The sequence below is a fragment of the Branchiostoma belcheri genome, unplaced genomic scaffold (genome assembly GCF_001625305.1).
Source record: "Branchiostoma belcheri isolate BF01 breed outbred unplaced genomic scaffold, Haploidv18h27 scaffold38, whole genome shotgun sequence".
Classification (NCBI taxonomy): domain Eukaryota; kingdom Metazoa; phylum Chordata; class Leptocardii; order Amphioxiformes; family Branchiostomatidae; genus Branchiostoma; species Branchiostoma belcheri.
In genome coordinates this window covers 532,059-543,975 of record NW_017803998.1, presented here as the reverse complement: position 1 = coordinate 543,975, position 11,917 = coordinate 532,059, and the positions used below count along the sequence as shown (strand labels likewise).

General features: G+C 39.4%; 2 protein-coding genes across 2 annotated transcripts; both read left to right on the top strand.

Moving 5' to 3' along the window:
• Positions 1-1,872: 1,872 nt before the first annotated feature.
• On the top strand, positions 1,873-5,311 carry LOC109476469 (mucin-5AC-like). The gene is made up of 3 exons (XM_019777403.1): positions 1,873-1,888; positions 2,914-4,743; positions 5,202-5,311. Exons 1-3 carry the CDS (start codon positions 1,873-1,875, stop codon positions 5,309-5,311), a joined length of 1,956 nt encoding a protein of 651 aa, XP_019632962.1.
• On the top strand, positions 4,524-11,098 carry LOC109476545 (receptor-type tyrosine-protein phosphatase beta-like). The gene is made up of 11 exons (XM_019777532.1): positions 4,524-4,872; positions 5,202-5,307; positions 5,848-5,934; positions 6,210-6,294; positions 6,466-6,556; positions 7,377-7,453; positions 8,017-8,151; positions 8,721-8,843; positions 9,503-9,660; positions 10,291-10,426; positions 10,843-11,098. The coding sequence occupies exons 3-11, from the start codon at positions 5,900-5,902 to the stop codon at positions 10,918-10,920; spliced, it is 918 nt and encodes a 305-aa protein (XP_019633091.1). The 5' UTR covers positions 4,524-4,872; positions 5,202-5,307; positions 5,848-5,899; the 3' UTR covers positions 10,921-11,098.
• Positions 11,099-11,917: the final 819 nt, after the last annotated feature.

Below are 11,917 nucleotides of genomic sequence, written 5' to 3'. Positions count from 1 at the left end.
AACGGCCGAAAAATTCATGCGCGTGCGGATGTCATCCATATAATCAAATCAACATGGCCTTAGCTTCAATAATGGAGAAACTCCTAATTAATTGTGATTTATTGCATGTCCCGTACTGCACGACAACAAAGTACTGTTTGGTTTGTGGGTAATATTTACCTACGCTTTTGCCGGCGGTTCTTTCTTTGTCAGCATTTCTTGCGAGCGAAGCTCAACGTCCGAGAGAGGGAAGTCTTCCGTTTAAAACTTTACAGTATTTTACAGTATTCATCAAATTGGCGTAAATCGTACAGATTTGATAAGATTTTGAATAAAATAAAACTGAAATGATATTAGTTCAACACACTCCCATATATCGTCTGCAAAAGATAAAAACCCCGGGCAAGGGTCACCCAACCTAAAAGTAAAATTCTTTTGGTGTGTAGGTGTGTTCCGCAGTCTACGTGAACGAACTAAATCATTAACGTTACAAAGGAAGGGAAGTCAGAAACTAGACGAAAGTCGCTAGCCAAGAACAACAGGACCCAGTACATTTTGCCTATTCGCATTGTGTGTTTGAGAGATCTCTAAAGTACACCCCAAAGTACATGTATGTATGCGCGGTTTAGCTAGGTGTGCATTTTACTTACACTGACAGAAAATTTGATATCTCTTTAGACACAATTTTCAGGTTGGAAGATTTGTCTTTTGACAGGTGAAATGGTGACACGAATTCGAATGCACCTTGCTCTGGTAAATGTAATAAAATCTCATTGAACTCTACCACCCACAAAGGTAAACATTACACGCCTGAAGAGTAAACATTGTCACCAATTGTTCAGCACGGCTTCATTTTAGAGGCAACTTTTTAGAGCCTCTCCTTACTTTCGACAGCCACATCAACTCTAGTAGCGTAGCTGAGAGACATAAAGTTGAAGATCTAAGAGAGTTAGATATAAGAGCACCGACGGAGAGTTACATTTGTGCAACCCCGTGACTGGCTTAACAAATAACCGCAAGGTGTGTTCGGGTCACCTTGGTAATCTAGGAGGAAGTAGTAGGAGGAAGGAACAGTCAGTTTTTGATTGCCCGACCGCAAGACGACTGACAATGTACGGGGCTATAAGGAAGCTTGTGATTGTGCTGTTGACTATTGGTAAGTTGTTTTAAATTACTTTAATTTATTGGGGGTTGTACAAAATCCTACTACATGTACTTGTGAGGTCGGAAGTACTGTACCAAATGCCTAACCCAACTGAAAAGGCACTCGCGGTCGGACTTGCCTCTACCAGACTTCAGCAACGGCGGCTGGAAAGAGTACAACTTGTCGCTTTGAAAACTGTACTCCTTTAGCAGACCAAGTCCCGTCTATTTCGTCAATTTCGTCTTTTTTCTAGCCACCTCTGAAGCCTGGTAGAAGCCAGAAAATGAATGAACACTGGTTCGGAAATGGAACTCTAACAATTCATGCGCAGTGTTACTTGTACCAAGGACTTGAAAGAAAAGATTGAACTTCATTGCACGACAATTGTACATTGTACAAAGGAGACTAACCCCATGATAGTACAACATAACATGTGTATGATAATCGACTATTGAATCAAGTACAAAATGAAAAGGGTATAAAATGAGTTACTAAAACATAAAGTGCTAGACAGTGTATACTAGACAATCAAGTGGGGCTAATCATGAGTTTTATATTTTTGTTAGCTTACCATCATGTCCAAGCCGACTAATAAGACAGCATTTGTGTAATCTTTTCAATTCAAAGCTGGCTATGCTGATGAGGAAATGTGATATTGTATACACTGATAAGGTGTTCACGTCACCGGCGCCCTTAAAAATCGAAGGTTGGCAAAGGTCAGACAATGTGTACAAAACCTTAAGGTAACCATGCAGTACGTGTGGGGTACTGTAAGAATTGTAACATAAAGATTTCTTAAAAGCGATAGATGAGACATACGGTCATTCCCTTGTACTTATTATTACGACCAGTTACTGAGTTGAATATTTTGAATTCGCATCCAGTGACACAATTTGATACACTAGGTGTATTTTCACAAGCGAGGCAAATCAGATGTAGGGTACACACTTCCTTCGTAGTTCATTGTGATTTGAAATTTCTATTTTTTTTCTGACTCGTATTCGTAGGACTGGTAGCTAGGTGACGCCTGAGTTTACCATTTTAGAAATATTAGATGCGTCCAGAGTGCTCATTGAGAACTAAAAAGAAGTTTGAAAATCGTTCACGGCATTTTGGTCAACTTTTGGCATTGTGATGGTGGGTGGTACAGTGCAGGGTTTTGACTAAAAGTTGGCCAAAAATTGAATTTTTGTCTGTATTTGGTCTTGTTTTAATTATTGCGTCATCTGTAACACCACACCCCTCTTGCTGTTCTACTTGGTATCGACCTGGAACAAGGGGTCAAAGTGCACCCATGTTTACAAGGCCAGCTGAGCTTTCGAAAATTTTTGGGAAGGTTTGTAAGTACATAGAGGGCCTCTACAAACCTTCTCAAACATTTCGAAAGCTACAGCTCAGGGGCAGGACAAGCGTTAAGAATTGGGGAACCTGATCATTAAAAAATGGAGCACCTAAAGGTAGGCATTTGTAACCAAAGATTGTTAAAGATTAACACGGGATTATTTCTGCTCCAGGTATATCCAAAGACCATGGATTGTTGGTCAGAAGTTCCATAAGCAAATTATTGCCATTATAATGTTGTTATGATGTTATTATTACAATATAGTATAATGTAATCGTCTTTTATGCACAGGACTCCAGGAATTCTTAAGTACAATGTAAAGGCAACTGTTTGTACTAAATGGGTTCCTAATAAACATAAACATATATAAACATAAACATATATTACAAAGAATGTTAAACTCTGGCTGCATGTGACCACCCTAACTATAAATTTATTCTATCCACAGCAGTCACAACTACAGCAGCCAGCACTACAGATGTTCCCACGCCTATTGTTGTAACAACTTCAGCAGCCAGCACTGCAGATGTTCCCACGCCTATTGTTGTAACAACTACAGCAGCCAGCACTGCAGATGTTCCCACACCTATTGTTGTAACAACTACAGCAGCCAGCACTGCAGATGTTCCCACACCTATTGTTGTAACAACTACAGCAGCCAGCACTGCAGATGTTCCCACACCTATTGTTGTAACAACTTCAGCAGCCAGCACTGCAGATGTTCCCACGCCTATTGTTGTAACAACTTCAGCAGCCAGCACTACAGATGTTCCCATGCCTATTGTTGTAACAACTACAGCAGCCAGCACTGCAGATGTTCCCACACCTATTGTTGTAACACCTACAGCAGGTGACACCAGCGTGACACCAACCGATGCTACAGATGATTCAACGGAGACCTCTACAATCAGCAATGCCACAACGGGAAACAACATGACAGATGAATTTGCAGCAACGACAAATGTCACACCCAATGCAACAAGCAACAGTCCAGGCATTGTAACGGATACAACCAATGTTACAACTGTAGCAACTACAACTGTTACAGAAAACACAACAATGACGACAGACATTACAACAGGCATTACAACAGGCATTACAACAGGCATTACAACAGATACAACCAACATTACACCAGGTCCTGTAGCAACCACAACAGGCATTTCAACAGATACAACCAATGATACACCTGTAGCAACTACAACAGAAGATACAATGATAACAGACTCTAGCTCAGGCATTACAACAGATACAACCAATGTTACACCTACGACAACTACAACAGAAGATACAACAATGACAACAGACAATACCATAGGAATTACAACAGATACAACCGGCATTTCCAATACATCCGTGACGACTTCACCAATAACCACAACTTTGACAACAGCCAGTCATATGAACTCAATGAACGCAAGTACAACAACGACAACAGAAAGCATTATAAAGTCTACAACGGCTGCAAATACAACTGTAGCCACTACTATGGCAAGCACAACAATGACAACAGAAAACACTACAACTGTAAACTCTACAACGGATGCAAATTCAACTGCAATGACTACAGCAGCAAGCATGACAGTGACCACAGAAAGCAATACGAACTCTACAATGGGTGCAAATCCAACTGTAGCCACTATAGCAGCAAGCACAACTGCTACAACAACCAGTACTGTGCAAACTTCAACATCTCTGCCTACAACCACCACAGGAGAAGACACCACTATGGTTGAAGCTAGTACATACAGTACTACACAGTTGCCTTCAATAGCATCAACAATGATGACCACTTCAGCAGTAACAGATAAGGTAACAACAGTCAGTTCAACTGAAACTATAGAGCCTTCAACTCAAATCTCTACCATTGAGACCACAGAAACCTCAACTCAGACCTCAGCAATTGTAACCACAGTGCTCCCGAATCCAACAACTACTGATGACATGCAAGCATCCACACAAGGAACTACAGGAGTACAGAGTACAACAAGTTCTGTCACCACAACTCAGACTACCAAGGCTACAGAGCTGCAAACCACAGAGCTGCAAACCACAGAGCTGCAAACCACAGAGCTGCAAACCACAGAGCTGCAAACTACAGAGCTGCAAACTACAGAGCTGCAAACTACAGAGCCGCCAACTACAGAGCCGCCAACTACAGAACCGCCAAGTACAGAACTGCCAACTACAGAGCCACAAACTACACAGTCACAAACAACACAGCCACAAACTACTGAGGACACAGAACCTTCTACACACAAAACTACAGAAACACAAAGTACAACTAGCACTGTCACAACTACGAAGACTTTGATTACTGAAACTACACAGACACAAAATCAGACTGGGACACCTACAGTTGAAACTACGTCAACAAAAAAGCCAACCAGTGCCCCTACTATTAACGGTGAGCACCTGCCTGTCTATAAATTGTAATGAAAATTATTATTTATGCTATCTGTGATATATTGTATTTGTCTACATTGTAAAGATTTACTAATCTAAAAACTATATCCTTCTTGAAGCATAGAAACCATTTGCTTGTTTTATCCTTTCGAAAAAATTAATTTATAGTTAAACTGTCACAAGAAGAGGAATTGGGTCTGAATAGAAAACTTTGCGGTCTTTTTTTGTGCTCAGGCCATTTTGTCAAAACGTTTTCCTTTCACCATGCTTTCACCATCAAAAGCTGCATTTGTGTTCATGAACAATTTGATATTTTATATTTGACTACAGTAGCAGCAATTGCTGGAGGTTCTGTAGCAGCAGTGGCAGTTGTGGTCATAGCAGTCGGTCTTGGAATCTTCTGTTATAGGAGACAAAACGGCATTGGCAAAAACAGGTAAGGTATATATTTCAGTGCCTACAGCTTAATCAGGTAATGTTAACAAAGTAACAGTGTGTTTTAGGCCTCAGTTGCAACCAAGGCAAATCTGAATCAGTCATATTCTAATTTCTAACACATTTGACAAGCTGAAAGTCATTTGATACAATTTAAGGGCACTTTTAAAGACAGGGTCTTGAGTCTATCCAGTGATGAGGTCGTGTGGTGCAACGGCAGCATGCGCGACTCGGAATCAAGAGGTCCCGGGTTCGAGTCCTGACATGCCACCGATCTTGTGCCCATGGGAAAGGCACTTAACACGACTTTCCCCACTAGACTCAAGTGAAAATGAGTATTGTCTGTCCAGTATTCATTTCTATGTGCAGGACACAACACCAGCAACAGCTGCCTCTGTTCCGCGTGTATTGCACTTTCAAAAAATCAATCAATGATGATCAGAACAGCAAGGAGTAGATTGCACAAACATGCCCATGTACAAAAACATGTCACTCTTTCTTATAGTACATGTAAAAACAAATTATGATATTCCTCTTTCAGGGACTCTACTTTTGACATTGAAAAAGATGGACGAGCCAACCCTTCTTTTGTGATGGAAGAAATAGGTGACCAGGAGATTATGACCAGGTATGTTTTATTAAATGTATTTTTGAATCCAAATGAATTATCTTAATATCTGTTAAATGTGATCTTCAATGTGCCAGTGTCATAGAAAGTTATTTTTATTGTATACTTGATCTACAAAAAGTAAAATTGAACAGATTGGTGGTCTTCATATCTTTTTGCAAAGTTTTTCTACAGTGTAATTACACGAGACCAGTCTACTTATTATAGGTTCATTTTGCAATGCCATATTGTATTCTCTTAACTGTCTAAGTCATATATTATTTTCTTCGTACTAGCAAACCAGTGAAACTGTCCAACTTTGTCAACTACCACATTGAAATGAGTAAGGATTCAGAGTATCAGTATGCAGAAGAATATGAGGTACGAATTCAAAATTAATCTGTGACAAAACTTTTCCTCATACACATAGTATTTGTTCTTTTTTCATATCATGATCAATTTGCTTTGATATTGTCTACTTTTATTATTATGTTGTAGTATGGTTGTATTTTGAAGAATATGAGTTTTTAAAAGTTTTGTTTTGAATTGTAGAGTCTGAAGCCAGTGGGCAGAGCGGAGTCCAGAAATGCAGCAAAACTTCCAGAGAACATGGGAAAGAATCGCTACACAAACATCCATCCATGTAGGTTGGGGTTTATACAGTACTGTTGTGTGTTTTAGGGTCTTAATGCAAGCTGCAAACCAGATCTTTCCTCTGGTTGTTAGCAGTGTAAATATGCCAAGTGTGAAAACATGTCACAAGGATTGTAAATGATTCACTAGTTATTATTCAAAAGGTAGACTAACTGATTGTTGCCAACTGATGCAAGAATGTATACATGTACACCATTGGATATCAAGAACATTTACAAGCACAACAAATTTTTCCTCACCCACTGATGTTTTGGTAGTCCTTCTGTTATCATCCTTAGGCCTGGGCCATACCTATTGAAGTCTTGATAAAAAAGTCACAAAAATATTTGCCTACGAGTAGTATCCAATGTTATATACCATGATAATAATTATAAACTTGATGACTCAAAATCAGCCTTCAAAGACTGAATAATACAGTCTTTGAAGTCTTCTAAATATTCATATTTCTGCATCTATATATGATGATTACAAATTTGATGTGCACGTTTTGACTTATATATATTGGACATCAACAAACTATTGTAACAATATGTATTGTTAGTATTAAAGCATTTGTCATTGTATTATCGCCGGTTCTATCCCCTCCCTTGGGCGGTGCCGCGGTCGCCTGTTCGAACACGTGCCAGCGCACGTGCCAGCGCCGTGTTCGAACAGGTGATCTATACCGGTACCGTTCGAGGGAAGGGGCTCTAGAACCGGCCGGTTGCAGATTGAATAAATGAGTTGAGATCAAGCCATTGACGAGTTCAGACGCGCGTCCTTCTTCGTCCTGTTACACTATAAATGGACGTTTATTTCACACTTTCTAGATGACAATTCTCGAGTCAAGCTGGCTGCCATTGATGATGTGGAGGGATCAGACTATATCAACGCCTGCTACATGCCTGTGAGTGTCTTACATGTAGTAAAAAAATTATTCATTAGCACAAGATTGGCTATTTGACATGCCTAATGTGTAGGCTACTAGTATGTAAAGAGTAAGCTGCACCGTTGTCAAATGAAAGGGGACCATATCAGAGGTGATAGACATCATTGTCTTTGGTAGAACATTATAGAGATTAATGTTGCTCCCTCTGGCAGAATGTACAGAGATTGTAGGGTGGATGGACACACACACACACACAATCAGGTAAAGAGATGGAAAAGAAAATACAGCTAAGACATGCTGAAAAAAAGATATTTCACTCTCTTCATGTGAAATAATAAGACAAGGTACCCAGTATTTTTGAGGTAGAAGGTCATAGACTCATCAGCAATTAAAGACAAGCATATCTGCATGGCAACTAAAATTTGTTTCCTACAACTCTTTAGAGGAGGTCACTGAAACTAACGTTACATGTACATCAACAATTAAATCTAGTGCTATACATGTATATATAGTAGCACTGATCATGTCATAAGTTTAGAACTTACAGATACACAAGAGTCTTCCTCCTTTCCATGTTCCAGGGGTTCAACTCCAGGCGGGAGTTTATCGCTTCCCAGGGTCCTTTGCCCGACACGAAGGACGATTTCTGGCGGATGGTGTGGGAACAGAACAGCAGGGTCATCGTCATGGTAACACAGTGTGTGGAGAAGGGACGGGTAAGGTCATATCTTATCTTAAAGATTTCTACAGGTGTTCATATGCAGAAGATTGAATGACCATTTTAGCGGCACAAACACAAGACCTCATCTGAATACAAACACAGGAATCTAATTCCTTGTCTTTTTCTTGTGCTTTCCTCCCGGCGAGTAAATGTATGAAATACTAGCAGTTAAAGAAGGAATATATTTGCGTTAGCCAAATTTTGATGTCTGAGAAAAATGGACATGTTCGCGGGACTATACGTTCATGGTGGTAATGTTTGTGGTAATGATGAAATTTGTAGTATAGAAGTGACCACAAAAACTGCAAGTATAAAAGTACCGCGAATTATGTATTGTGATTTACAGTATTTTCTTCATTATATACAGTGAGTTTTAGAAATGTACAATGGTTTTGGTACAGTACTTAGTAACATTGACCAGTGTGACATACAAAGAATAAAGAGTCATCCAAAGGTTAGATGCCGAAGGGACTGCTTCCTACACATATCTCTTCATGCAAATACGGTTACGTCTGGAATAACTGAGTGTGTATTTTGATTGGTCTCTTCTTCATATTCATGTAGCCCAAGTGTGAGCACTACTGGCCATATGATGAGGACCCTGTGTACTATGGTGACATCATTGTCCAGGTGGTAAAAGAGACTGTTCTACCAGAGTGGACTGTCAGGGACATTACTATACAGCGGGTAAATATTTTATTATTTGTATGTCATGATTTCTCAACAATCAGAGGTAGGTCCGGGTCAAGTGTTTTAAGCATATTTTTGAGGCATTTTATAATGTCAGCCTTTTCTAGTGCTCTGTGTTTGTCTTTTCTAAGAGAAGGCAAATTACACTACTAGAAAAGACGAACAAAATGCTGAAGAAAATGCATAAAACAGTCTCTTTATAGTAGACTTCTGGTTTGTAGGAACATATTAATTTGTAAGGAAGAGATTTTGTGTTAACCAACTCCCTATTGGAGCAAAGTTTGAGGTCTGTTTCTGTAAGATGGCATCTGTCCTTGGTGCTGAAAGTGTTATTATAAAGTCACTGGGCGTTCCCAAACACTGCAATATGTGTAGAATGTTCCCAAAAGTGTCCTCACAATGTTAGCAATCTTTAGTTGTGGTTGTTGATTGTTCTAGTTTAGAATCTACAGAGAGTCAAGCAAATTTTTTGCCCCAAAGAAGGCTAGGGTCTGGGGTTTTGCTATAGTTGATAGGGCAACAAGAAACACATTTTTTTCCTAGGCCCTAGCTGGTGTATTATGCTGAAGGGTAGTATAAGGGCTATACATATACTGACTCAGATATTTTTCTGCTTTGAGATTCCAGCAATAACAAATGTCATTTACCATCTACAGGATACGGAGTCGAGGAATGTTCGTCACTATAACTTCATGGTGTGGCCGGACCACGGTGTTCCTGACACAACGCCCAGTCTGCTGAAGTTTGTACGATCTGTGCGGGGTCACGTCTCCAAGGAGGCCATGCAGATGGGGCCTACAGTTGTCCATTGCAGGTAGAGACACATGATGTGCAACATTATTGTTCCAAGCTCACCGTGCGGATGTTCCGTTATATTCCTGGGTCATCGTCAGATTTGTTGGGGGAAAACCTTGAATAACATACGCACCCCGACAAGGACCCGAGACACTTTCGGGATTTTGAAAAGTTTAAAAAGTGCGTACTTTAATCGGGAATTTACGGTAGTAGCTACTTGTATCCTGAAGTTTATAATCTTATTCTCAAGGGACTTTTGCTATTTTTCAATGTACAAATGCATACATTTGTAAAAGGTGATGTGTACATGAACATGTATGTCTTTGTTATAACATTTTGTAGGTTGAGATCAGAATACCTTAGAAATTAACAGTATAAAAGGAATGAACAGTCCAGAGTAAATGGACAAAATTGTCAGGGGCACTTCTATGTTATATACATGTACTAGTATGCTCCTTGGATGGCACCTAACAATAGATCCCTTTATATATATATGTCAACTTGTGTTTTTGAAAATTTTGATAGGGTATTCTACATGTATCTGAAAACATACTCTGGAGCTACATGCATTTTTGAAAGTTTGCACTGGTTTTATGTCTAATTTTAATGTTGTATTTGATTATGACGCGCTGCTTGTCTCTGTCCACAGTGCGGGTGTTGGCAGGACCGGTACATTTATAGCCCTGGACCATCTCCTGCTGCACATGCAGAAACACAACTATGTGGACATCTACGGGATCGTGCATGAGATGAGGAAACACAGGGTGTTCATGGTACAGGCTGAGGTCAGGAACACAGCAGCTTTGGGCATTATGATATTTTTGGCATTGCCTCAGGGGTGGGGACTTCCTCCTCCTTCTTTGCACTGCCTTCAACTGGATGAAGATTCTGATGCACTGACACTTATATAATACAATCAAGTCAAAGTTTATTGCACAACGATTGTCACGGGTACAATGTAGTACATGAAAGTGCTTTGCTGGGAAGGGTACAATTGTTAGGTTTAAGATTACCTATTATATGTATGACTGTGTGAATGTGTGTGTGTGTATGTGCATGCATGTGTGTCTGATATGAGAAAACATTCAGTTTATTAGTACATATTGTCAGTAGCATTGTCAGCTTTGTGCCCCTTTTATTTATCCTAATATTAGTTAACAAGAGTACTGTTTAGTAACATTTTCCTCTATGTCTCATGCAGGCACAGTACATCTTCATCCACCAGGCCATTGCTGACGTGTTGCAAGGAAACGACACAGAAGACAGTGATGAAGACTAACATACATGTTCCAGCCCCTCTATTAAAACATGAAGTCCCTAGCCAACAAGAACTGGAACTCATTTGATGTAGTCTCTCAATATGAATTGAAGACAACTAGAAAAGTAACATTTGCAAAGCAAATGCATAATGTTTACCTTCAGATATGGTCTGCTCTGTTAATTCTTACTCAAACACATTCACATACATGTATATGGTGACAGGAGTCTAAATGCCTACAATGAAATTGCCACATTGTGTGTGTGTGTTTGTCACATTGTGTAACCCGACACCAGTTACTATGGTGACAGATGTAAACAAAAGAGGCCATTGGCCAGGTCAGAGGTTAGTGTTTGGAGAAGAAGAAATGGAAATGGAGCAAAAACAATATGTTTTCCTTCGGTAAACATAATTATAGTATCTGTCATAGGTCACAGTGTGAGTTACATCAATGGCAAATAAACCTTGTCCTGCAGAGCTCATAAATATATATGGGATGCACATACAGTACCATCTATGTGTAGAGCCCTGTATATGTGGGGTTGGGGGTATTTCTTGTGCAATGCATCACACTGCAGCAAAATGTAACAAATGTAGAAGTAACTATGCCATTTCAGCATAAAAAAACAAGGGTCTTTGACCTGATTGAGACATTAAATTATTAAAAAATATTGTGTAAAAAATGCCAAGGGTTGAAACAAACAATATTTGTTCACCTTTTCAAAGATATAAGGTTGAGTAATGATGATAATAATAAGAAGTAGTCATCATTGTTTTAGTCATTAACAGGACTACATGTATGTAACATATACTAGTAGTTTAAGTCAGGAATCAAAGGTGCTGGCCACCTGTGTGTTATCAAAACCAGTGTATCTTTAGAGTTGCTCAAGTTTTTTTTTGTTCAGTACACATCGCTTCAACTTCTTGTATTTCAAGACTTTTAAAATATGTGCATGTAGCAGATACATATTACTCTCTTATACATAGTTATATACATGTACTCTCTTATAAGGTATAA

What these genes read in the sequence shown, in the direction of transcription:
- LOC109476469 (XM_019777403.1), top strand. An exon ending in CAAAACTACAGAAACACAAA is followed by an intron (nt 4,744 to 5,201) that starts GTACAACTAGCA and finishes ATTTGACTACAG; the next exon opens with TAGCAGCAATTGCTGGAGGT.
- LOC109476545 (XM_019777532.1), top strand. Translation starts at nt 5,900, where the DNA reads ATGGAAGAAATAGGTGACCAGGAGATTATGACCAG. An exon ending in GACCAGGAGATTATGACCAG is followed by an intron (nt 5,935 to 6,209) that starts GTATGTTTTATT and finishes TCTTCGTACTAG; the next exon opens with CAAACCAGTGAAACTGTCCA. An exon ending in AGTATGCAGAAGAATATGAG is followed by an intron (nt 6,295 to 6,465) that starts GTACGAATTCAA and finishes TTTGAATTGTAG; the next exon opens with AGTCTGAAGCCAGTGGGCAG.